The 27,944-nt window shown below is 40.4% G+C and overlaps 1 protein-coding gene across 1 annotated transcript; it reads left to right on the top strand.

Moving 5' to 3' along the window:
• LOC5571044 (laminin subunit alpha) lies at window positions 1-27,944 on the top strand. Its single transcript, XM_001659431.2, has 11 exons — window positions 1-210; window positions 7,971-8,254; window positions 8,535-8,681; window positions 14,728-14,964; window positions 15,109-15,279; window positions 15,343-15,562; window positions 15,633-15,842; window positions 15,899-16,171; window positions 16,231-16,368; window positions 16,442-25,782; window positions 25,850-27,944. Exons 2-11 carry the CDS (start codon window positions 8,018-8,020, stop codon window positions 25,979-25,981), a joined length of 11,106 nt encoding a protein of 3,701 aa, XP_001659481.2. The 5' UTR covers window positions 1-210; window positions 7,971-8,017; the 3' UTR covers window positions 25,982-27,944.

Here is a 27,944-nt window from a genome sequence, read left to right as displayed (position 1 = left end):
AGAGATCTTCAGTTGCGCGCTGACGACCGAACCGAACGGACGTGAAAAAATAAGGAAGAAATAGTGAGTGGTGGTGCCAACAGTGCTAAGACTGACTGAAGAAGATTATTCAAATGAGGAACCGCCTATCTGGCTGAAAGGAGTGAAACATATTAAACACATTGAGTGCGGTTTGGTGATAATTAAAGCGAAGAGGCCCATCCAGGGGAGGTAATGGATGAAGTTTTCAGATCTTCGAATAAGATTTTAATATGCTAATCACGTTTTCTACGCTACTGTGGGTTTGGAGTTGTGCAAGATTTGCTGTTGGGTATGTTAAAATGCATGTCAATACATTAATAGACCAAGAGTCGGATGTATTCGAGAAAACTAGTGATGATCTCAGTGAAACACATGGAAGATCTTCCTGAACCTCGATCCGCAAGCAGAGTAGTGCAAAACCACATGAAAGCATGAGAATGTGGGACCAACGAAAAAAAAGTAGCATGCAATTTGCGTCGGTCAAAAGTGCATGCGTTCGATTAATTTGAGCCTTCCAGTGCACCAAAGTGCATTCATCATCATCATCAGCGCCTCAGAACTGGCAAGCCTGACGAAGCAAGTGAGAATGGGAAAGTTGATGAAGATGCATTCATGGGCCGCCGTCGCTTTTTTCGTCGTCATTTAATCTTTTTTTGAACAAGCAACCGTGAATGGAACGAAGAAACCAGAAAGTTATAATGTATTAAATATGCTTCGAGGAGCTGAAGTGGAAGTGACTTAGCGTAGAAATGTGGAAAACGATCAACAAGAAGTAGTAGAGGAAGAGTAAAAGAGGCGAAACTCAGCCAGAATCGTATTAATCTTTTCGTTGTTTCTGTTGTTGGTGCTTTTTCTGGGAATGTGTGCTGATGGCCGATGATGTGATGTTTGGTGGATCGTTGGGTTGGACGACCGTGTGGAAACATATGTGTGTAAATTTAGAATTTTATGCTCGTATCTAGCTGCCAAATGACCGAGGGACCGACCGGTTGCGAACGTTCAAAACGTGCTGGATTTTTACAACGGGCGTTGGAATATTATGTGTGTGACCGGCTTTATCGGAGCGGATGGGGGAAGGGATGTGGGTGGAAAGAGTTTAGCTAAAGTAAACAGAAGATGTGAATTTGAAATCGCAGGATCAACATGTGCTGTGGGGTAGACATGGGTATTCAGTGTTTATTTTTGTGAGATCATCTTATCGTGGAGCAATTGCGTAATCGAATGCATCGGTCGATGATGGATGGTAGATGCTGGATCGAGTTCTTAATGGCACGTTATTGTAAAGAATTGGTAATGCAGAAGACTTACCCACTATCATTCGTCTTTACTTTATTACACTGTAACCTCAATTCACGTACTAGAACGGGAGTTCGTAAATTGAATTGATTTGTAAATTGAATCAGTTCGTAAAACGAGGTTTTGTGTTTTGAAGTCTACTTGTAGAAATCATTTTTACAATTTTGACAAATTATGCTTTCTCAGTATTCTAAGCACATTATTGATTTCAAACAGGTTAAAATGTGTGCAAGTTAAGGTCCTCCAAGAATTCCTTGGAGATTGTTCATGTGATTCTACATGAGTAAATGGAAATCAATTTATCATTTCTAAGAGAATATCTCGCAATACTGGACCCTTGAAGATTGTTGAAATAAATTCGTTGATTCTACTCATGACCAATCTTTTGATAAGTTTTAATATGATACAAACCCCTACCTAATCATTCATATAAGTAAACAGAGCATTGCATAGATAAGTACCAATGTCCAATAGGGTATCAAAAAAAAATCGTATGTTCTTCTGAATTCAAATCGCATATAAATGGAAACCTTAAATTTCAAGCCAAAAATATTAAGATTGAGAGGTGGCGCAAGCGACTTGAAAGTGAATTTTCTAGTTATGAAATATAGCCTTCATTGAAGTCTTCATAACTTTGTTATTTTCCAACCAATTTTGAAGCTCTTAGCATGATTCTTTTCAAATTTAAATTGGTGAAAAATTTACCGAGAATCAAACGTTTAAGTATACTGCGTTCAAATTTTATTTTAGCCCATTTAATTTCATTTATTTAGTTGGCAACCAAACAAATAACACTAAATCCAATTTCACGCCAAAATATTCGGTTCGCGCTCCATCTTCGGTTCTACTCCAAGCTCGCCAAATCGATGCGCACTTGATTTGCTCACCTAGCTCGATGCGCTCCACGTTTTCTTGTACCGGCCGCATCCGAAGCGAACACCATCTTTGCAGGGTTGCTGTCCGGCATACTTGCAACATGTCCAACCCATCGTATTCTTCCAGCTTTGGCCACCTTCTGGATACTGGGTTAAAAAAGAGACACCGACGCGTTGATGCTTCCAGTGGTCGATTATGTCCTTCGATGAAAGCACCACACTAGAGAACGTACTAGCATACAACGCCCAGTGGTACAGTTGAAATACGTTTCTGACGAAAAGTTTTCCGAATTGAAGCGGGAATCGAACACCCCTTGACTCGATGCGACTAAATGCTTGGTAACAATAATCGCACGGCCACGAAGCCCAGGGGTTCGTGGTAGAATTAGGCGAGCTCATGGTTCTTCCTTCACCGCCACACACTGTTTTCCTGCACACCGCCAAAAATCGTCCTTAGTAACCGACGTTCGAAAGTGCTTGCAAGTCCTCCTCGGGCATCGTCCACGTTTCATGCTCGTAGAGGACTACCGGTCTTATGAGCGGAACATGGTACATTTGGTCAGCCGTCAGCAAGGATCCAAGGTAGACGAACTCGTCGACCACCTCGAACGTATCCCTGTCTATCGTCCCTGTCACATTCGACTTCACCAACTACCATGTACTTTGTCTTGATCGCATTCACCACCAGTCCAACATTCGCTGCCTCGCGTACAGGTCTGCCACCTTTTCAAATATTCGGCCGACAATATCCATATCATCCGTGAAGCAAACAAATTGACTGGGTTTCGTAAATATCGTACGCCGGCTGTTAAGTGCGGCTCTCCGCATAACACCTTCTAGCTTTATATTGAACAACAGGCACGAAAGTCTATCACTTTGTCGTAGTCCCCAGCGGGACCCAAATGAACTGGAATATTCGCCGGAAAACTTCACACAATTTTGCACACCTTCCATAGTTCCATAGTTCCATAGTACCATAGTTGCTCTTATCAGTCTCGTGAGCTTCCCGGGGAAAGCTGTTCTTGTCCATTTTCCATAGTTCTTCGTGGTCGATACTATCGCTTGATAACTCCTCACACTCCGCCTCCTCCAGGTGGCGCTTTTTCTCCCGAAAGAGGCGGGTCTGTTTTTGCCGTTTCCGTCTATAACGTTCCACGTTCTTCCGAGTCCCTTGCTGCAGCATGACCGCATCCAGCGTCTGCCTACATTCCTCGTCGAACCAATCGTTCATCGACTTACCCAACCCTCTCATGTTGCTCTCAGCTGCATTGTTGATGACTGCTTTCACTGTTCTCCAACAGTCCTCAAGAGGGGTTTCATCCAGCTCACCCTATTCCGGTACCGCAGCCTCGAGGTGGTGCGTGTATGCAGTTGCGACATCCGGTTGCTTAAGCCGCTCTAGGTCATACCGGGTGGCCGTCGATACCGTACGTTGTTAACGATGGAGAACTTCCGGCATAGTTTAACCATCACCAGATAGTGGTCAGAGTCGATGTTAGCGCCACGATAGGTCCTGGCGTCGATAATGTCGGAGAAGTGCCGTCCATCAATCAGAACGTGGTCGATTTGTGATTCTATCTGCTGTGGTGATCTCCAGGTGTATTGGTAGGGGAGGCTGTGCTGGAAGTAGGTGCTACGAATGACCATATTCTTGGAGGCGGCGAAATCAATAAGTTAAAAACGGCTTATTTCGTTCGTCAGCCGGTGAGCGCTGAACTTTCCAATGGATTACTTGCTTTGCTCCTGTTCACAGTTGATCAGCAGAAGTTTCCTCATTATATTTTGTAAGGGGAAAGGCATCCAACATCAAACATCTTGTGAATGAAAGCTTTAATCGAAAACATATTTGGTAGGCGTGATAGCCACCATCATCACACACAACCGGTACCAAATATTTTTTCGAAAATAGTTCCTAATTTTGAGAAATAATTCGTAAGATGCATTTCACCATACAAATATTTTTCGGGTTACCTTTTAGAGATTTTTTGTGCATAGACACTAGCGCATGTGCGTTACGGTGTGGCGAGTAGCGAATCAGGGCATGCATGTAAACCATTGTCGGCCTGAACGTTTATATCTCTATATATCTATGATGATTTTGACGTAGTGGCTTGGGTAGCTGCCGTACTTGCATTCGAGCTGCGCGTAAGACGGTTTATAATAATCAGTTTTACCGGAGTGAGGTCTGTGTAAGTTTATTATGCTGAAATTGAAGAACCGGCCTTTGATACTAAACTTGCATATTCTCTCATTGATCGGCCACCAACCGATCATGCGCCTCTGCATATCAGCCATCACTATAACAGCTGTTGTGGTTATCTCTAAACATTCGCACCATTGATCCCTTCCAACACACTTCCTGCAACGCTACGATGCCGAATCCGCGGTCCTTCAGCAAGTCGGCGAGTATGCGTGTGCTCCCGATGAAGTTGAGAGGTTTGCAGTTTCACGTACCGAGATTCCAATCGCAAGTCCCTTTACGTCACTGTGGTCTTCGCCGATTGTCCCGGTTTGTATTCTCTCGTTGATTATTCGTTACTGACACCAACCACCTAGATTTCCGGAGGACAATTCCCCCTAAATGTTCAGAGGGCCATAGTGCACAGTTTATCTTAGAGTCCTTCTCTGGCACACGGACGATGATCAGCCGCCCCTGACATGGGGAACAGACGCTGTTGTGAGCCGCTCCGAACATGGAGTACAGACGCACCAGGTTTGCAAAGGCAAAAGCAAAAGCAAACCCCCCTCCCCTGTCTGCACACGACCAAAGATCCCACCGGGGTTGGTTACCCGATCTTTCCTAAAGTTGCTCGTACCCCGATCATCGGTTGAGCAAAACTAATGCAAAAGTATAAAGTATTAGTACGACACTTCGTATCAGAGCTATTTACGTTGAAACCGAGAGATGAGGTTTGATATACCTACACATATTGAAAATTGATTTGATTAACCCATATCCGCCCAGCGTCCTTTAAATGGGACAGAAGCCCCGAACGCCCAGCGTCCTATAAAATGGATAGTACTTGTAGTGCAAATATCTTGAAAATAAGGAGGTTTAGAAGGAAATTTTCTTCTGCAAAGCTGATTACAGGACTGCTGGCTTCCACTTGGTAAATGTTTTAATTTAGAATTAGCTCACCAGGTGGTGCATAGATACCAAGAAATGTCGCATATAGAAGCAACATATGAAACAACTTTCGGGCGTACAAATATTTGCTTCGTTTACATCTCAGTGCAGCGATGAGATACAAAATTGGTGTCTGTGACAAAGTTGATAAACTCAATAAGATCTATCCACCTAAAACCACATAAGTTCAGAAAACACTCAGAACTTGAAGCTAGCGGTCAAACATTTTAATTGTTTATAAGATATATATATATATATATATATATATATATATATATATATATATATATATATATATATATATATATATATATATATATATATATATATATATATATATATATATATATATATATATATATATATATATATATATATATATATATATATATATATATATATATATATATATATATATATATATATATATATATATATATATACTTCAGTGATGAGATACAAAGTTGGTATCATCGACAAAATGTTCAACTAAATGAGATCTATTCACCCAAAAAAATATTATCTCAGTCCAATGATGCGATACAAAATTGATGTCTTTGACAAAAGTGTTCAACTAAATGCGATCTATTCGCTTAGAAACATAGTTGTTCGGAAAACACTCCCAAGGTGGCGCTAGACGGCCATCATATTATTTGCTTATATCTCAAACCAATCATTGGATGCAAAGTTGGTGTCTTCGACAAAGCTGAACAACTATTCGCCTGGAAATTTATTAATTCGGAAATCATCAAAATGGTACCAGTGTGCAAACATTTTATTCGCTTATATATCAGTCTAGTGATTAAATCGAAAGAAAGCTATTCGTCTAAAACCTTATCACTTTTGTATGTGATTTTTCCTATAAATTCTATTGAATCCTATTGAGATTCTCCAATCCAGTTCCAACTGCAGTGATGTTAAAAAGAAGTTTGATTACTGATTTTCATATGTTTACATACATATACTGACCATAAAAGCATAACTGTCACATATGGAAAAAGTAGGCATTGACAAAATAGAACTCAAAGTTTGCAGTTTGTTTCCCTATACAAATGTTCATAATTTTCTAGTACATATCTGCATGTCACCGTACAGATAATTGATTTTGCATCTATCTATCAGCAAAAAATATAAACTTGTACGCAACTAAAAATTTGCAGTTATTATTTGGGTTGAAAGTTTATATAGAGACTGTTATGCCTTTATTTTTAATATGGGATGACACCAACTTCATACTTGTCCACAACATTTCCAGTTGTTAATATTTATATATTATAACAAGAATGTTACGATGCAAAAGGTGTTGGTTCGAACATTCATATGAGAAAGTTACTTTCAACTGCAATGTATAACTAAGATACCAGAATTTGTTTTAATATTATAGTACTACCCAGAAACTGCATTTTTGTCACAGTCGACATTTTTGACAATTTCGATTTAAAACCATGGAACGTCATCAAACGATAAATACTTTCGATTAAGGTACTAAAATCTGTAATTTTTAGAAATTTTAGTGTCTTCCCATACTGCCATAAAATGCACACTCATTGCCTAGCCTACTTTTGACGAATGTTGCAAATATGCAGTTATAGGCAGAGTACTTGTTTAATAATCTTTAAGGATTAAGCGAAGTATGCACTTCAATAGAAAAGTAATCACCTATCTCGATGCGTGGAAAATTTCTTGCAAGAAATGGTCAAGAAAGGCATTTTTATTCGATCGCAGTACGTAGTTGAAAAGAAATGTAATTTCCAATGCAGCTCACTGTAGAAAACTTCTTGACTATTTCTTCCGCAGATATTTTTACTTTTCTTGAGCGGAACAGCACACTTAGCTTTACTTGTTTGAATAATCTTTAAAGCAGACTACAGATTTTTTTTCCAAAAAACTTCTACAGTTACCCCGTTTTTTGGTACCGTGATCCGGGGGCAAATTGATCACTGGGGTGAATTTGATCAGGTCGGTACCAAACAGCATTTCGTTTCAAGGATACCTAATGTTTCGTTAGCATCACATGAATTCATGTTTTCAAGTTTATAGATGCCTAATGATGACTTTGCACTATTTTATTTTTAGGTCAGTTTTGCATAAAAATATTCACAGTTTTGGAAGGTGTAAGCAATACTGTTAGAAATGTCAAACACCCCGATGGTGCTAAGCCTAATTTTGAGTTTGAAAATGTTGTGTAAGCTTTTGTGTGAACTACTGAACTCATTTTTAAAATCGTACAGCTCTACAAGAATAGTTTTTTGCTCATAAAAACTTTATTGTTGAATAGCGTGCTTATATCTAAAAAAATTGCATACATTTCGGTACTAACAGTGAGATTTGTGAAATTTCAGAACATTGTTTGCGAGTATCTACAGAACAATTGTTTGAGCAGTTCTGATATGAAGTGCTCTAAGAGAAACTGTGGTGTAGCGGATGGAAAGAGGTTGATGGTACAGCGTATCAAATGTTAAGGTGTGCAGTTGTTAGTTTTTGTATCTTTGAATTCCTGATAAATCATGACTTTACTAGTGAATAATCAGCTATAAATTATTTCCTTTTGTTTAGAATATTATTGAACCGACAGCAAATCTTCACAATTTATTAACTCGTAAAAATCTGTTTATCCACATAATATTGATCCACATTCCTATTCTACATAGACCACCCCAAAAAGCCCCCATCGATCGCTTCTTCGCGAGATCGCACGATGGGTGGTAGTGGAGTTCGCCTAACGGCGATTGCACTTCTACTATCGGCAACGATAGCAACAGTGCACTCGGAACTCACGCCACCGTACTTCAACCTTGCCGAGGGTCGTAAGATCACCGCATCGGCCACTTGCGGTGTGGACACGGATGGTCCCGAACTTTACTGTAAACTGGTCGGAGCCAACACCGAAAACGAGCAACAGAACCAATTCCAGTACCAGGTCATTCAAGGACAGGTGAGTTTTTCGTTGGAATGGTTTGAAATTTTTGGATCGTGTGTTAATTCAACAAGGTTCAATACATTGTCCTACTTAGAAACTGTACGCCTGTGGAACATCTCTCTAACCGTTTTCGCTCCCTTATCGGCGACCGTTGCGTCGATGGGTGACAGGAAACGAGCATAGTTCATGTCTCATGTGCCGCTGACTGCCTGATAACGCTATCGCTACATACAAATGTATTTCACTAAATTTAGTTTTTTTTTACTTTCTCGTCCTATTCGTCGCCCATGTGCAGGTTTGTGACTTTTGTGACCCCAGCATCCCGGACAAGAGCCACCCGGCCGAGTACGCCACCGATGGAACGGAAAACTGGTGGCAAAGTCCGCCGCTATCGCGAGGCATGAAGTACAACGAGGTCAATTTGACCATCGACTTTGGACAGGTTCGTATACGCATTAGATTGAAAAATGGTAAAGTACATTAAAATTGGGGTAAATTGATCAATGTGTCACATGATTCAAGTACCGTCAAACGGGGTAACTTGCAACAATTTCCAACTTCAAAGCTATTAAAAATTTGAGGATTCAGATGAGACAAAAACCATCTAGTACCCTAATCGCCACGTAAAGAATGCCATGCAGTATCAATTTTATCAGTATTTAGTTTTCTGGGATCAGGAGAGACGACAAATATGCATTTTTAATGCTATCCTTGATGTGGAGTAACATGCTACCTGAAGTACAGTATTAAAAACTTATCTTATATCGTGTAATGATGATCATTCAATAATTTTATGCAGTAAAAGCATGACAATATTCAGAAACAGGCTAAATTATGAGTGTTAAATCAATTCGATTGAAAACTCCATTGACATTGCATAGGGTGGTCACAAGGCAAAATTCTAGCATATCGTAAGTCTTGACAGTTATTGGAAAGCCATTAAAACGTTTAATGCAAATTTTATACAAATACAATGGTATTTAACATAACTTTTTTTTATACATATTTAAATCAAAGCGACGTATCACATTTTGATATGTATGTTTTAAAATGGTCTCTGTTGGTGTTCTTTCATCAGCTTTCATCATATTTTATGCAGAAAGTTCCCAGTGGCAGATCTCCAACATAATTTTTAAACAGATTTACAAAATTATTCATTATTTTCATTCATTTCGGAATCTCATAATAATGCGGTTTACGCAAATTTTCTAATAATTAGTATCAAACGTGTAGTGAATTGATTGGAGCACAAAAAAAAATTTACTCAATAAATATGTGTTCAATTTTGCCTTCTCACGTGTTTTCGATGACAAACGGCAAGAAATATCAAACAATTGAGATCAAAATTGCTGTTTCAAGTTAACCCTCAAGGACAGTAAAAAAAGTTTTTGAATGTTTACAGTGTTTAATTATCAAAACTTTTATATTGTCAATTTGTACACTACTAAGTACTGTGAATGATAGCAAATACCTCGAAAGACATATTTCTACCATATAAATTGACACTTATATTGAGCTGTTCGGTAATCCAATCCGCATGGTTATTAAATTAAATAATTCATTACGCGTGGTAAAGATGGACAAATTATGGGTGAAATTATGAAAAAAATCCACGTGTTCGGCTGGGATGAGCTAATTAATTTAATATTTCTACCATTTGTGTACTACGCGGAACGTTTTTCAGCATTAATTTCATACAATCCAATGTGTAATATGATTTTTGCAATTCCGTTGCAAATCAATCAACTTTTCATTGAGAAGGCCTACTTTTCCAACCAATGGAAACAGTGCTGAAAAGTGTATTTTTGGTGCTGAAAAGTAGAACTTTTCAGTACTGTTTTGGTAGGCGTCAACCGAATAACCCAGTGTCTCAGTCCCAGTCGAGACGAGTCATTCTATCCTCGGGTGACGTGAGGCGACTAATGTTAATCAAATGGAAGCGAGTGACACCTCACCGACTCGTCTCGCCTTACATGCCGCACAGAACAAGCACAATTGCATCTGATTCTTGAGTTTATTCTACGACTGGTGTGAGGTGAGGTGACAATTCTCGACTCCAGCTAAGTAACTTTCCATTTGGTTTACACGGCGAGTCACTTAACTAGAGGATGTAGACTCTGCGATCAGTTTCCGACACAGCTTGGCGATTCGATCGTCCAGCATTTGTAGTCAGCTACTGCCTGTGTTTTCTTACCTGTTCATTCCTCTAATAGGGAATAGGCGGCATCCACAAATTACGTAACGCTCTAGGGGGAGGGGGGAGTAGGCTCAAGCGTTACGGCTCATACAAAAATTTGAAATTTTTCATACAAAAAGCGTAACGGAGGGGGGGAGGGGGGGTCACAAATTTCAAATTTTAGCGTTACGTAATAAATGGACGCTGCCATATAGATATGCATTATGCATGATACCAATGCTCTACATTTTTTGTTTCACATTTGAGCTTGAGCTTGAGCTTGATTGGCCGCCCGTGGATGCACTCCAGTATCGCCAGATCAGCTGCACTTACACAAGGAACCAACCCGAATGACTGCTTGGGACTAACAGGCATCCTCAGTGTATAAGTGCTGGTGATCTTCTATTTTTAGGCAACAATGGCACCTGCCACGTCAGAATGCAGACCAATGAGGGAAAGGGGAGGAATTGATGATGCACTGAACTGACTCCCACGTAGACCGTATATTCCACTGCATCCACGTCAGTTCATGCGGGAGTGTATGGATTGGGGTAAAGGCATGGCAGAGAGGTTTGCTTTTGTGGTTAGCAGACTGCCTATGTATCAGGCGTAAGAAAGGCGTGCGCGTGGAAGTAGGAAGCGTTAGGGAAACGGTTTCTTGTCCGTCTCTGGTTCTAGCGTTTTGCTATGAACGAATACTTTGAGTGTGATATATTTAGAATGGAAGATAGAAGCAAGTGAGAGATATACAACTACAATGTACGAGGAAAGGGACGGGCCTGGGATTGAACCCATGACCTTCTGCATATGAAGCAGAAGCGGTAGCCATCGGACCACCAACCCCGTCAACATTTTTTTGTTTCACATTTCTCTAAAAAGTAATGCATGGAAAAGTTGTAGATCTAGTTTAATTCTACAACTTTGCTGAAGACAGCACTCCGTTAACTTTGAAATCTTTTAAGTTACAAGCGAATTTCGAGTTTTTTTAAGTGTATTTTTGAAGTGAATTTTCTTAATTTACAAAAATTACTTTCTCACAGTTTTTACAGCAAAAGTTGCCTATTGTATGACCTTTCGAATGCCACTCAAAGAAAAATTGTTCAGCAAAAATGTGTAAGCAACTCTTCTGAATACTTTCACGTAAAACTGAAAATAAAAAAGTTAGAACAAACTAACTGATTTTTGGGTCCACCCTGAGTTAAAACTTTCAAAATCAATTTACTTAGCTCAAATGAAGAGTTAGATCAAACTTGTTCAAAATAACATTTTCTAAAAGTTTGTAGAAGAGCACAACCACAAATTTCATCAAACAAAAAAGTTTGAGTCAAAATTTTAACTTAAATAAGGGCCACTCTATTCAACTTGTTTCTTAAAAGATGCAAAACTTAATTACGAATAACTTCTCTGAAGACATAGAACGTCTAAAATCGACGAGAACAGAGAAAACACTTTTTTCCGGCTAAATTGTCGATTCGGTCCATTGTGCAATGGTAGCGAGAAAATTTTTGACATTCATAGGTACAACTGTATCACAGCCTGCGTGATTGAAAAATACTGCTACTACGCATGGCTGTATGCCCATGTGGGTTCTTTTGAAATTTTTGTTGGTGCTTTCAGAGTTCATCCAGTCGAAACGGCATTTTTCGAAATAGCAAAAAATGTTGTATGCAACTCGTTGCGATTTTTCAGCACTCGTTGTATTTATCCAACTCGGCGTGCCGTGTTCAAAATTATGCTGAAAAAATCATCATTTTGCAACTTGTTGCATACAGTCGAAGCTCGTTATAACTACAACTTTTATAGCGACAAATCTCTCTATAACGACATTTCCAATGGTCTTTTCAAATTCCCATACTAATTTCAACTTTTATAGCGACATTTCTCTGTTTCGACCGTTCTCTATTGCGACATTTGTAATATAACACAATAGTAACTCGATATAACGACATTAGTTTAGCTATTTAAGTACATATTATGATCGTTTTATTCCTCCATGCTCCATAACGACAACCAACTTCTTTATAACGACGATTTTATAGCGACATCTCCGTATACCGACGGTCCCTTGCGATGTCGCTATAACGAGCTTCGACTGTAAATAACTATTTCACCTCCAGAAACCAACCAAAAAAGAAACAATACCCAAACCCTCGCCAAAATCTTCTGTTGTTCACCTAAGGTAAATAAACGGAATAAATTATAATAGTTTAACTCAATGCTAAACGAAACGTCATTTCGGTTTCGGCAAGTTTCAGCTCTGTTGCAAGATACCCCGTTTGACGGTACATGAAAATGGAGTATCAACGATCCGATCCGAGATTTGTTAATAAAATATCGCCAGAAAAATTTCAAGGCTTTTTAAGAAGCTTGTAATACCTCTCTTACAAAGCAAGAACCCTCTAGATAATTATTATCATCTAGGAATCAATTTCGTTTGTTTTTGAAATATTAGAGATATCTCTAAGATTCCTTTTCGATGTTTCAATGTTGCAACGATTACTTACTCTGCTACTGGTACTAGTACCCCAGCCTACCCTTTTTTAATCACAAGGATTTCTCATTAATTCTATTAATTTAATAAATGTCTCTAAAAAATCTTTCAAATGATTTTATATAGATTTCTCAATGAGCTTCACAAGAAATTATAGAGTGAACATTATTGACATTTCTAAATTATTTATTTTCTTCAGAGTTCACTGCAAAAATTACACAGTGGAAAAAATATTTGTCTCAAGCAAAATATCGCAATTTTCTGAATTTGAGGTCGCTGAATTTATTGTCATTTTCAGAAATGCCATAGCACGTCAGGTTTTGAAATATTAATGGTTGAAATGTATTAATTATAGATTTTCAGCTTGTGGCTTGAATTACACCTCGTCTGCAATCCGAACACTTAATTTCGAACCATCCAGCCTAATTAATTTCGCCGGAAAATCATGTCCGGACATTATCTGCCACAGCTCATTGATTTTCACTGAATCGTACGCTGCCTTAAACTGTTTCTCGCTACATTTCCATTTTTACCGTTCAACAATTGCTGAAGGTGCTCCTTCCTCCGCCTTTTATCGGTCAGCAAATTCAAACTTTGAGCGTTATTTTCTGGTACAATTTCAAAAGCAAAACTTGTAGGAGACCCAGGAGAAATTTTATAAAAAATCTTGGAAGGAATTCTCAAACGTAAATCTAGAAAACATTCTTCAGAAATCACTGCAGGAGCTCCAGGTGAAATATTTGTAGGAATACTTCATGACTCACTTGAGTAACCTCTACAGTAATCCTTGAAGTTACTTGAAGTATTTCTGTAAGAATTCCTGGATGAAACTCTGAAAAAATCCTTGAAATAATTCCCAGGATATAAATGAAATGATTCCTTAAAGATAATGTCTTACCGAACCGTCTTGTCATGGAAGTAACCCGTAAAGTAGCTTTATTTCTTGTATTTTACTGGATAAACATTTATACAAAACAATTCCAGGGTATTTGGCCACAATTGGGTTATCATACACTCTTTGTACCAGTTATCGCCCTAGTGGATATAACAAGATTTACAACATAAAACGGTAAATTTTATTGCCAATCATCTAAATTTGTTCATTTCATCTCACTCGGCAATAACAATTCATCGGTTGATTAGTTTTACCGGACGAAAACATACATTTCGGTGCAAATCTCCCAACTGTTGGGGAACGTGCCTTTGGAGCCGGCCTTCTGATATAAATCGCTTTTTGTGCCCACTATTGTCATAACTGGTACTATAGCGATAATTTGCACTTGAACTCGAGATGAATATTTGAAGGAATCCATGACGTATTCCTTGTGCAATCCGCGATGGAATTGCTAGATAAACCAATGCAGAAATCCTAGAATGAATCTCTATAAATTGCCAACACATGTATGTTTTTGCATCTAAGAAAATTAAATATTACCAAATATTCCTCATGCCTTCAAGAATTCTTAAATGTATAAAGTTTATATCAAAATTCCATATTGTGAGCTGAAAATCATTTACACGCGTACCGTCATTCATAGTGCAAAATTTCTTCTTCTGAGTACTCATTTTGCATTCAATTTCTTATGCTGACCTCATGAGTACAGTACATATGCAAACAATGTGTATGGTAGATAAAACTGCACCGCAATATGATCTACTGCAGCATCAGCAGTTTAATTTAAACGCTCAAGTTTACATTGATAAAACGGATCAACAATTAAATATCAACTAGCCTACCCACGCTAGTCAACTACACATTACATCTATTGTCGCGTTGTCCGGCTCATTTAGAACCATCTGACACGACTTTACTTCCTCTAGGAATTCCATGTGGCGTATCTGTTCATCCGTATGGGCAACTCGCCCCGTCCCGGACTGTGGACCCTGGAAAAATCGATCGATTATGGCAAAACGTGGCTACCGTGGCAGCACTTTTCCGATTCGCCCGCCGATTGCGAAACCTATTTTGGGCGCGACAGCTTACGACCGATCATGAACGACGATGATGTGATCTGCACAACCGAATACTCGAAGATTGTCCCGCTGGAGAATGGTGAGGTAAGTGGCGATGAGTGGTGAACGGTTTGCGCCTAATGGATAGGCAACTTCACGAACATCGTGGTGAATGTAGCGCGAATCGAGCAGCAGAAGTTGGTTCAAAGTAGAGATCGACTAATGATTTTTTTGCATTGATGATTACAGATCCCTGTGATGTTGCTGAACAACCGTCCTTCGGCCAACAACTACTTCAATTCGACTGCACTTCAAGAATGGACTCGCGCAACCAACGTACGAATCCGGCTGTTGCGTACGAAGAATCTTTTGGGACATTTGATGTCAGTTGCACGGCAAGATCCTACCGTTACCAGAAGAGTGAGTTGCTTTGAGATTTTAAGATCTTTGGAACACTAATAAAATTTTCGTTCCTCTCCGCAGTACTTCTACTCGATCAAGGATATTTCGATCGGAGGTCGTTGCATGTGTAACGGACACGCCAATACCTGTAATGTCCATAAGGACCATCGCTTGACAACTCGAATCTTGGCTTGTCAGTGCCAACACAACACGTGTGGTATTCAGTGCGCTGAATGTTGCCCAGGATTCGAGCAGAAGAAGTGGCGTCAGAACACGAACGCCCGTCCCTTCCAATGTGAACGTACGATTTTTTTCATAAAATATGTCACTGAACTAGCCAAACTCAGACGTCCGATTTTGTACATTTTCAGCCTGTAATTGTCACGGCCATTCTAACGAATGTATTTATTCGGAAGAAATTGATGAGAAGCAACTTTCGTTGGATATTCACGGGAACTATGAAGGTGGTGGCGTTTGTCAGAACTGTCAGCACAATACTGAAGGCATCAATTGTAACAAGTGCAAGAATACGTTCTACCGCCCATATGGGAAGCGCTGGGATGAAGTGGACGTTTGTCAACGTAAGTTCAGCCGCTCAAATATTACCGATCAACATTTAATTGTCCACCGTTTTCAGCCTGTAATTGCGATCATTTCTATTCTACTGGTAACTGTGAGGAAGAAACGGGTCGTTGTGAATGCCGTCCAGAGTTCAATCCTCCAAATTGTGATTCATGTTCGTACGGACACTTTGGATACCCGAACTGTCGTCCATGCGAGTGCAATCTGAATGGAACCATTGGTTACCACTGCGAAGCCATCAATGGAGAATGTCCCTGCAAACCGAATTTTGGAGGTGCTCATTGCAAACAATGTGCCAATGGATATTACGACTTCCCGGAATGTGAACGTAAGCCGAAAACGACGAACCAAAAATGCTTGTATGTACTAAATTTTCCAAATTTGCAGCTTGTGGGTGTAATGAAATCGGTTCGGTTAGCGATGTTTGCGACTTTGGATCGGGACAGTGCCAGTGTAAGCCGAATTTCGCTGGTCAACATTGCGAAAAATGCAAGAATGGATTCTACAACTACCCATCGTGTACTTGTAAGTAATACGCGTACACACACACACGTGTTCAATATCAAATTCGCGAGGTAACTATTGTTTCATCCTTCAGATTGTAATTGCGACAGTCGTGGAACGCTAGATGGAGTGTGCGATAAAGGCAATGGCCAGTGTCTCTGTCGAGAAGGCTACGGAGGTCCTCGATGTGACCAGTGTATCCCCGGCTACTACAATTACCCGGATTGTGTTCCCTGTAACTGTTCAGGAGCAGGAAGCGTATCTACGGTTTGTGATGTGACTGGAAAATGTTCATGTCTTCCGAATTTCTCAGGAAGACAGTGTACCATGTGTCTTCCTGGATACTACCAATATCCGGAATGTTTGCCGTGTAATTGTGACGTCCATGGATCTATTGGTTTATCTTGTAACAATGAAGGACAGTGTCAGTGTGCGTATAACTTCGATGGGAAGACCTGCAACCAGTGCAAGGAGAGTTTTTACAATTTCCCCGCTTGTGAAGAGTGTAATTGCGATCCAGCTGGAGTTATCGCAAAGTTCGCAGGTTGTGGATCGGTGCCTGCTGGAGAACTATGTCAGTGCAAGGAAAGGGTTCATGGTAGAATTTGCGATAAATGTAGACCGTTATACTGGAATTTGAATGCCAGTAATCCTCATGGATGTCAGGATTGTGAATGTTTCATCGATGGAACAATCGGAGCCTTGGATACATGTGATACCAAATCTGGTCAATGTGCGTGTAAACCCTCAGTAACAGGTCGTCAATGTTCAGAATGTAAAGATGGTACTTTTGATCTTTTTGGTGCTAGTTTGTTCGGATGCAAAGACTGTGGTTGTGATATTGGAGGATCAGCCAATAATGTCTGTAATAAGGAAACTGGTCAATGTAAATGTCACCCTAGGGTCACCGGTCGTACTTGCACATATCCTTTAACAACTCATTACTTCCCAACTTTGTACCAATTCCAATATGAGTATGAAGATGGATACACACCATCAGGAGCTCAAGTACGCTATCAATTCCATGAAGATGTATTCCCAGAGTTCAGCAAACGAGGCTACGCAGTGTTCTCTGGTTTGCAAAACGAAGTCATCAATGAAGTTGCGATCCATAAATCATCTGTCTACCGTTTGGTCATTCGATACAAAAACCCAACGTCAGAGAACGTAATTGCCCAGATTCTTATAACTCCGGATAATCCTACAGAACTTGAACAAAAGGCAAAGGTTCTATTTAAGCCAAACTCGTATCCTGAGTTTGTTACTGTCTCAGGGGCAAAGGGTGAAATACCATCTCCTGTAGTGTTGGACCCCGGGCGGTACACAATTGGCATCAAAACTGAAAAGAATGTCTTCTTGGATTATTTTGTACTACTTCCGGCCGCATACTATGAAGCTTCGATTTTGACCAAGAAGATTGAGAATCCTTGTGAGTTTACCGATCTAGAGTTGTGTCGTCATTTCAAGTATCCGAATATTATTGAATTCAAACCACAAGTGGAAGCACACATCGTAGAAGGAGATGATTCGTTCAAACCAGGAGAATATTTCAAGGACTACGAGCACTTGGATATCATCAAAGAAGAAAATCTCCCGCTACTGACGGTCGATCAGAATGAGCTTAGCTACGCATTGGATGTGCCACGACCTGGTCGCTACGTCTTGGTTGTAGACTATATCACCAATCGAAACTACCCAGAAATTTCCGTTCTTCAAATCAATCAAATGGGAGACATTGAACAAGATGGCACTGCTACAGCATATCCTTGTACCTACACAACAGTTTGCCGTCAACCAGTGATCGATAAAGAATCCCGTGAAAAGGTATTCTACATTGACCCCAATAACCGAAAACCAATAACCGTTTCTAGCCAAGAACCTACTGGAGCGGTTGCCATCAAATCCATTACCGCTATTCCATACGAAGAATGGTCCACCGATTATATCAGCCCTAATCCAGTTTGCATTATGCAGAAGGGAAAATGTGTAGTCACTACTTATCGGACTGCTCCAGACTCGAAAAAGATTGAGTTCGAATCAGACAATGATGAACGCATTGCTGAGACCAATCCCAGCGATCTTTCAGACGAATCGACTAAACTCATCTACTTGGATAAGGATGAACCGGCTCTTAACATTAAGGCCAAGGTTTCGCATCCCGATCGTTATGTGGTTATTGTGAAATTCTATCAACCAAACCATCCTACGTTCAACATTCAATATAGAATCGAGAACGACCGACAGAACTACGATGGTAAACTACTACTAAGGCATTGCCCTGCTAACTCAGGTTGCCGTGAAGTATTGAAACAAGATAATGGATACATCTGGTTCGATTTGGACGATACGTTTGACTTCACTTTGTTGAGCAGTGTCACGAAGGGAGTTTGGCTTGATTACATTCTGTTGGTTCCAGCTGATCAATTCCATGAAGATCTCCTCCAAGAAGAAACCTTTGATCAAACCAAGGAATTCATCCAAAAATGTGGCCAAGATCATTTCCACATTCAGCTGAACGCAAGTGATTTTTGTAAGGAAGCTGTTTTCTCGCTCACAGCAGACTACAATACCGGTGCCTTGCCGTGTAATTGCGATTACTACGGTTCTAATAGCTTTGAGTGCGAACAGTTCGGAGGTCAATGTGATTGTAAGCCTTTCATCATTGGGCGTCAGTGTGAAGCTTGCAAGACTGGCTACTATGGATTCCCTGATTGTAAGCCTTGCGATTGTCCATCGACGGCTCTTTGCCAGAAGGATACCGGAGAGTGCATATGTCCAGATCGTGTAACTGGTGAAAAGTGTGACCAATGTATGCCTTATACTTTCGGGTATGATCAAATCATTGGCTGCGAGGAGTGCAATTGTCATCCATTGGGTGTTGCAAACAACAATCTTCAGTGCGATTTGGAGAGTGGCGTGTGCGATTGTAAGTCGAACGTGGTTGGACGATCTTGTGACCATTGCCAGTTTGGATTCTTCAATTTCCCGTATTGTGAACCTTGTAAGTGTGATATCCGAGGAACTACCTTCGAGATCTGCGACCAGAATGATGAAACTTGCTTCTGCAAGAAAAATGTTCAAGGTCGGGAGTGTAATCAGTGTGTGGATGGAACGTACAATTTGCAGGCTTCGAATCCTGAGGGCTGTACAAAGTGTTTCTGCTTCGGACACACTTCAGTTTGCGAAACGGCCTTCCTTCGACCTTTCAACGTTAGTATGATGAAGGATGTATCACTGAACACCATTAAATTATCAGGTGGAAAGCCACAAATTTCTCCTTGGATAGTACATGGTGATATCATGATCAACGAAACATCAGCTGAAGTAGCATTGAGTGATGTGGACAACGAAGAATTACTTTCTGGCCTGGCTTATTTCGGCATGTTGGACCATCTCTTGGATTTAAACAGTCATATCACAGCATATGGTGGATATTTGACGTACAAAATCTTCTATACAAATGGATTGTTTGGATCATCGTTGATTGGACCTGACGTTATTTTGGAAGGTAAAAATATGGTTGTGACTCATCAAAGCATTGAGCAGCCAGCGTCGAACACTTTGTTCAACGGACGAGTTCAAATGGTTGAGACGAACTTCCAGACTGCTTCCGGAGGACCTGTGACTCGTGAACAGTTTATGGTGCTGCTTAGAGATCTCAAGGCAATTTACATTCGTGCTTCCTACTGGGAAAATGGTTTGTCTACGGTTGTCTCCGATGTAAGCTTGACCATGGCTCATGATGATCCTGGAAATTACAATATGTATGAGGAGTTATCCGTAGAGCGCTGTTCGTGTCCTCCAGGATACACCGGATTATCATGTGAAGATTGTGCTCCAGGCTACTACCGTGATCCAAATGGGCCATATGGAGGCTACTGTGTACCCTGTCAATGTAATGGTCATGCCGAAACCTGCGATTGCAACACGGGCATATGTAGCGAGTGTCAGCACTACACTACCGGCGATCACTGTGAGCTGTGCGTTGAAGGATACTACGGCAATGCTACCCGTGGTTCTCCAAATGATTGCATGATATGCGCCTGCCCCCTGCCGGTTGATTCCAACAATTTTGCTACCACTTGTGACGTTTCAGAGGACGGCTATGAAATTCATTGCGAATGTAAACCTGGTTACACTGGCGAGAAATGCCAAAGTTGTGCTCCTGGATTCTTCGGACAGCCTGAAGTGGAAGGTGAAGTGTGCAGACAATGTGAATGCTCCGGTAATATCAACCCGGAAGAACCCGGATCTTGCGATTCTGTGTCAGGTGAATGTTTACTTTGTCTGAACAACACTTTTGGCCGAGCTTGCAATTTGTGTGCGCCTGGATTTTATGGAGACGCAGTCAATCTGAAGGATTGTCAGAGCTGTATTTGTGACGCTGTAGGAACAGAACATTGCGATAATTTCATAGGTACCTGTAACTGTTACCCGAATGTAATTGGTGAGAAGTGTGATCGCTGTGAGGATGATCACTATGACTTCGAATCCGGACGTGGATGCACGCCATGTGATTGTGGAATTGCTTCCAATAGCACCCAGTGCGATGATCATACTGGAAAGTGTGCTTGTAAACCTGGTGTTACTGGCCGACAATGTGACCGATGCGAACCAGGCTACTGGAATTATACTGAAGATGGGTGTCAACCATGTTCCTGTAACACGGATTACTCCAGAGGTTTGGGATGTAATGCACTGACTGGACAATGTGAGTGTTTGTCTGGAGTTGTTGGGGAGAAGTGTGATTCTTGCCCGTATCGTTGGGTATTGATCCCTGACACAGGCTGCCAGGAGTGCGATGGATGTCATCATGCTTTGTTGGATGTGACTGATGAGCTGAAAGAAATTATCGACCCGGTCCTGCAAGACATTAAAACTGTTGCAGATGATTATTACACATCTCAGAAATTGAAATACTTCGATGATCTGGTAGATGAGATCGAGCCCGCTGTTCGAAAACTAGACCCACATGGAGTTAATCTTAATCCACCAAGACAAGAAGTAGAAGCATTAGAGATGGATGTAAAGAACCTAGATCGTCGCATTCAATATTCTGATGTTAATGATCTATCATCAAAGAGCGGAGATTTGTTGAAGGGATCTTCTGACATTTTAGATTCATGTCGGTTTGTGAACATCAATACTCGAAACACAATCTCCGAAGTTGAGAAATTGGCTGAAAACTTGGGTAAGTCCGAAACTCACAAACTGGAGCAGGCCCATGCAGAAGCTCTCAACTATCTTCAACTGATCAAACAGTATTCAGCTACCCCTGGAAGTCTGAACGTTCAACTAGAAAACGCTACTGAATTACTTGCGAAGGTAGAAGAGTTTGCTCTTCCTGTCCACAGTCAACAGGAAAGGCTTAACAAGCTCATGCACAGCATTGGGGAATTCGATGTTAAGTTGGAGGATTTGTACAACTGGAGTCTTAAAATTGAAGAAGAAAGTCGTGCAACAGCCAAGTTGAACAACAAGAACAATGGCGCTTTGGATTCTAAGTTTGAAACTGTTGCCGCTCAGCACAAGGAAGCTAAGGATAACATTGAAAATGCTAAGAATCTGCTGGATGATTCCTCCAAGATAAGCCTGGATATTTTCACAACTCACACCGAGCTGGATCATGCCAACTCTGAACTGAAGCAACTCAACAGTAAAGTAGATCAAGAGTTGCCCGAAAATGACAGAGAGTATCAGGATCTTGTTCCGAAGATTGATACTGCCAAGGACTATGCCGCAAACTTGAAGGATGAAGCCTCCCGTCTAACAGCTAACTATTCTAATGTGACAGCAAACTCTGAAACTGCTTTGAAGGCGGCTACGGCATACTCCAAGATCGTTGATGCAGTTAACGAAGCAAAAGTGAACGCAGATCAAGCTGACGTTCTGGCACAGAATGTTACAGAATTGACAAAGGGAGTTGATGAACGTGCTGGAGAATCGGACAGTGACTCACGCGAGTTGCTTAACGATGCTATGAAATCATTGCTCTCCCTGCAGTCCGAATTGGAACCACACATCAACAAGTCTGTTGGAACTGTAGATCATATAATGACGTCCAATAAAGACAGCGATGATGTATTGTACTCAATCAATCAGTCTCTTGACGGCATTCCAGAAGAATCTCACACAAATAACTGGGAAAATGCTAGAGATCAGGCAATTGATGCCCAGGAAAATTCACAAAATGCTATCAAAATCTTGGATCCAATCATAACGGATCTACCGAAGAGCTCGTACTTGGCTAGACAACTTCCACAGGAAATCGATAGAACTAACAAAAGTATCCAGATGGCCGCAAGTCAGATTGACCAGTATAAGAACATGATTCCGAAAGTTTCAATGATGGTGGACGAAGTGGAACAGAAACAAGACATGATAGATTCAATGGTGAGCGACATTGGCGATCGTTTGGAATCACTCAAGAAACAAATAGCTAGTGCAAGATCTTTGGCCAACAGCATCAAATTTGGTATGACGTTCCATCCAAACACCACATTGGAGGTTAAACCTCCAGAGGTACTTTCTCAAATGGCTTCCAACTCAACCGTATCGGCCTATTTCAAGACAAACAAACCGGAAGGCTTCCTATTATATTTGGGTAACGAAGTGAAACCGGATGCAAAGAAGAGTTCACGTGATGATTACATGGCTTTGGAAATTGAAAATGGTTATCCAGTTTTGTCCATCGACTTGGGTAATGATCCAGAGAAGGTGATCAATCCAAAATACGTAGCAGATGATAAATGGTATCAGGCTATTATTGATCGAAGCGGAAACAATGTCAAACTAACTATCCGAGAAGAGCTAGAGAATGGAACAGAGATGATCCATCCTAAAGAGCAGACTCTTCCGGGGGCTTACAATGTGTTCAACGTAGATCAGAACAGTAAACTATTCGTTGGAGGGTATCCACCAGAGTACAATATGCCCAATGATGTTAAATCAGGTGGATTCGATGGACAAATTCAAGACTTGCAAGTTGGAGGAGAACACGTTGGGCTATGGAACTTTGTACAAGCACAAAACGTACAAGGAGGAAGAGAGCGAGATAAGCTGCTGGATGAGGATAAGCCAACAACAGGATTCCGTTTCGGTGGTAATGGATATGTTATGGTGGATGCAAAGTCATATTCGTTTAAGCACCGTTCACACATTCAGTTCAGATTCAAGGCAACTCAAGATTCGCAAGATGGCTTGCTATTCTATGCTGGTAGAAATAGACATTTCATTTCAATTGAGATGAAGGATGGACGAATTGTCTTCCAGTTCAAACTTGGTCAACATGCAGAAATTGTAACAATTGGTTCTGGTCACGGTTTCAACGATGATGCTTGGCATACTGTTTCAGCAGAACGGGATGGAGCTATTGGAAAACTGACAGTTGATGGCAATGTAGTATATCAGGAGGCATCTAACGCGCAGGCTGATAGAACTGTTGAACCGTTGAAGATATCCGAATCTATGTTCTTCGGTGGATATCCAGGCAAGATCAATCACTCAGAGGTGACGACAAAGGGCTTCGATGGATGCATCGACGATGTGTACATCTTGGGAACTAAGGTGGATTTGAGTATTAATCAAAAGGCTTTGGATATACGTCCAGGATGTCCAATGAAATTCTCATCACTACTCTCGTTCCCACCGCACCAATTCGGATACGTAAGCCAACCGGGAGTTGCATCAGCCAACGGCCTTCAGGTTAACATGAAGTTCAAGACACACCAAGCCTATGGAGTTTTGTTCTACACTGCAAACGATGATCAAAGCGCAACATTCGGATTGACATTGGAGGATGGCGCATTGGTTCTGAGAAGCTCGAGAAAAGAACTTTCCACTGGAAATCATCGCTACAATGACGGTGAATGGCATGCTGTTACAGCAACACAAGAGAACTATCGATGGTCGTTGGTAGTTGATGACAGCGATCCATTTGTTTCTGATGAAGAACCTCGACCATTGGACATTGTAAGCGGCGAGATTTACTTTGGAGGTTTACCAAAGAACTTCGTTACTCCAAAGTATGCTATCGCTACTCCAGCATACTTCTGGGGATGTATTCGAGATGTTACGGTTAATGGACAGATAGTAAACTTTGCGAATCTGAAGGACAAGAAATCAGCTGTTCTGGATCAATGTTCGAAGGACATCTTTGCTGTCGGCCCGAGCGAAGTTCCTCTATACTATCCGGATGGAGGAAGTGAACCGGTTGTATTCACATCGAGAATTGATACTGATGACCGTAAACCAGAAGACAGAGAAAATGAAATTGAGCCAGATACCACGGAGACCTGGGAAGACAAAGAGGAATTGCCGGATCTGCATGAAATCACTACGATGACGCCAGCCACGACAACACAGTCTACAACAACTTCAACTACCACAACCAAACGTCCTAGACCACCGCCCGAAAAACCAGAACCCACATGTAAACTTCCAATCGTACCCGACCAAGACGTTGACTTTGATGCTGGTTACCGCTTTGGTACCGGACCATTCAGTCATATTGAGTTCAACGAAATTCCACAGAAGATTAAGAAGCAATACGAGTTCTCACTTTCCTTCAAAACAGAATTCTCCGAAGGAGTTCTGTTCTATGCAGCTGATTCTCGACACACCGATTTCATCGCTTTGTATCTGCGGGAAGGAAAAGTGTTCCATTCGTTCAACTGTGGTTCCGGATCGGCTAATATCAGCTCAGAGCGAAGATATGACGACAATGAATGGCACACTGTGCACTTCTCACGCTTCCATAACAAGGGCAAATTGGTCGTCGATAGCGAAGATGAAGTTCATGGAGAGTCGGCAGGTAATACCAGAACTATGCAAGTTCAGGCTCCATTCTTTGTTGGAGGTGTCTCTGGTGGCGAACATTACGAGGATGTTGCTCTTAATCTGAAGATAGACAAAAACATTTTAGAGCGTGACCAATTTGTTGGTTGCATCATGGATATTCAAGCGTTCAACAGACCTCTTGGTACACCTTCCAACATAACACAAACCATCCCATGCTCTTCACAAATAGAGACTGGATTGTTCTTCGGCAAGGGAGGTGGTTTCGTGAAACTAAGAGAAAAATTCAAGGTGGGCACCGAGTTAACCGTCAGCATGGATATCAAACCACGATCAACGACTGGTTTGCTGATGTCCGTCCATGGTAAACGTGCCTTCTTCGTACTGGAGCTGGTCAATGGAAACATCAGCTTAACGGTCAACAACGGAGATGAACCGTTCACTGCTATGTACATACCAGATCCAAGTGAAAATCTGTGTGACGGCCAGTGGCGTACAATTACGGCGATCAAGTCGTTCTACGTTATTACCATCAAGGTAAATGACGTCAGCTCCAACCCGGCGATTGGAGATGCCCGATCTGGATCGACGGACACCACCAGACCACTGTTCCTCGGAGGACATCCTCATCTTCAGAGGGTAGGTTTTTCAATTTGATCATGAATTATAATCATTAAACTACAATTATTTTACTTACGTATTTCAGATCCGAGGTCTCACGGCTCGTGAACCCTACCAGGGTTGCATCCGTAATGTGGTAATCCGCAACCAGCAGGAGCAAATCACACCAAAAATGTCGGTAGGAAACGTCCAAACCGGTGTTTGCCCTACCATTTAATTTTTACTTTAAGAGAAACTAATAATCTGAATTTACACTGCCTCACGATTAACGCGATGAAGAATTGACTTTTTGCATTCGTATAACGGACTAATGATTTTTGGATTACGACTACGATGACAAAACACGATTTTCCGGTTTACCTATGATGACGACTTTTGGCTTCGCTTGCAAGGAACAGACTAAACAAAAACTTTTTTCATTTATTCATTGAATTCTACTCCACGGACAAATAGACAAACACATTCAAACCAACTACAATTTCAACCCGTCAGTAAAAATTGTGTAAAATGAAATACGATAAGAGTGCTACGTCTGTTTGTCTGTGCATTATGGCAATTGGCATTTATCTAAAATAGTGCAGCAGTGCAATAAACGATCAATCCCAGTGACTTTTTCAAATTTGTAGTAGGTGCTGGCCTTTTCATACCACATATAAAACCATCTCAAGTGCAGGTGATTAACTTGAAAACTGAACTTAACTGAAAAATTAACAAAATAAAATCTCTGAAATAACTTTTAGAAAAAAAAAATACAAAACGACAAGTTTTTAAATTGTTTTTCAAATAACTAGCTCTGATATTGACATGTTATTCCAAGAGAAATTTTGTGTCTCCAGTTCTATGAGATCTTTGAAATCAAAGTATGATAACAAGCTCAGCCTTCAAGAATTGAATTTGTCATAATTTATTCATTTATTCCTACCCAATATCCCTCGTATGGTAGACACTACTCAAAAATATGGCCAGTAATTTTCAAATTCAGTACCGTAATTTCGGGTGAAATTGATCATTTTTCAGGGTTTTTCTTGTCTGATTTCTATAATGTTGGCAATGCCAAACAACTGAATGCGGAAAAACAAGTACGAAGGTGAGCCTCATTGGCTCTAGTACCGAAATTTTCTACCAAAAGTAATTTTAGTGCTAAAAAATATCTCTAAAATAAAAAATCGGGTGATGTCATTTCGGGGTGAAATTGATCACTTATCAATGCGATAATTGTTAGTTTTCAAAACAACTCTACATAATAAATTTGAGCTCCCGGAATCCGAATATGCTTGCTAAATTCTTAACAATACAATATTTATCGAAATAATTAATAATTAAATTTCAAGAATTCCACAGAAAACGCCTAAATGTATGCAATTTCCTAAGGAATTTCCTGATATCTAACAGAAATTCAATTATTTCAATCAAATGGGCGAATTGGTACGAGTTTTGGTTATGAAATCTGGTTTGGGGATATATCTTAATTATCCTCACAAACTTTCAGGATTATACCATGTTCAAATCCTTGTCTAGAACTAGAAGTTTAGAGATGTTAGTCAACACTGCACCAAACATGATTTTGGAATTTTTCATTATTTTCATAGAAATACACATTCTTTAACGCAAAAAACTACGCAACACACAATTTGACAATACTTACGTCAAACAAGGTTCATTTACTGCAGGTTACATTGATATTTGTGCTCCATTAGGAAGAAATAAAATCGAGTGACACGGTGATCAATTTCACCCTACTGATCAATTTCACCCGAATTTACGGTACGTAATGGATAAAATTCCCAAACTGTTGTAGAAATAGTAAGACAATATTGAAATATTGAGATGACATAAAGTATGCGCTACTCATAATTGCATGTATGTAACATTTGCTTGTTTGTCGAAAAAGTAATTTCCACGATGATACCTAATCAACAAATATCAGACTTCCAAAGAATCAATGTTTACTGAAATAAAAAAAGGTAATTTTTCACATTATTCATTCAAATCAAACACGTGGACCCCAAACAGAATGTTTATAAAAATGTTACAAACTTGCGGTTATGTGCAGTACGGTGACAGCCTCAAGTGCCTTGAATATTAGTCACCAGGACATTAATATATCTTTCTCTATGTGTGCCATGTTACAAACTGTATCTTATCTTTCTAACTTCCAATAAACTATTTTTCACCCGCAA

The sequence above is a fragment of the Aedes aegypti genome, chromosome 2 (genome assembly GCF_002204515.2).
Source record: "Aedes aegypti strain LVP_AGWG chromosome 2, AaegL5.0 Primary Assembly, whole genome shotgun sequence".
In the NCBI taxonomy this organism is placed as follows: Eukaryota; Metazoa; Arthropoda; class Insecta; order Diptera; family Culicidae; genus Aedes; species Aedes aegypti.
Note: the sequence above shows the minus strand (reverse complement) of the source record. Positions and strands in the feature narration are given on the sequence as shown.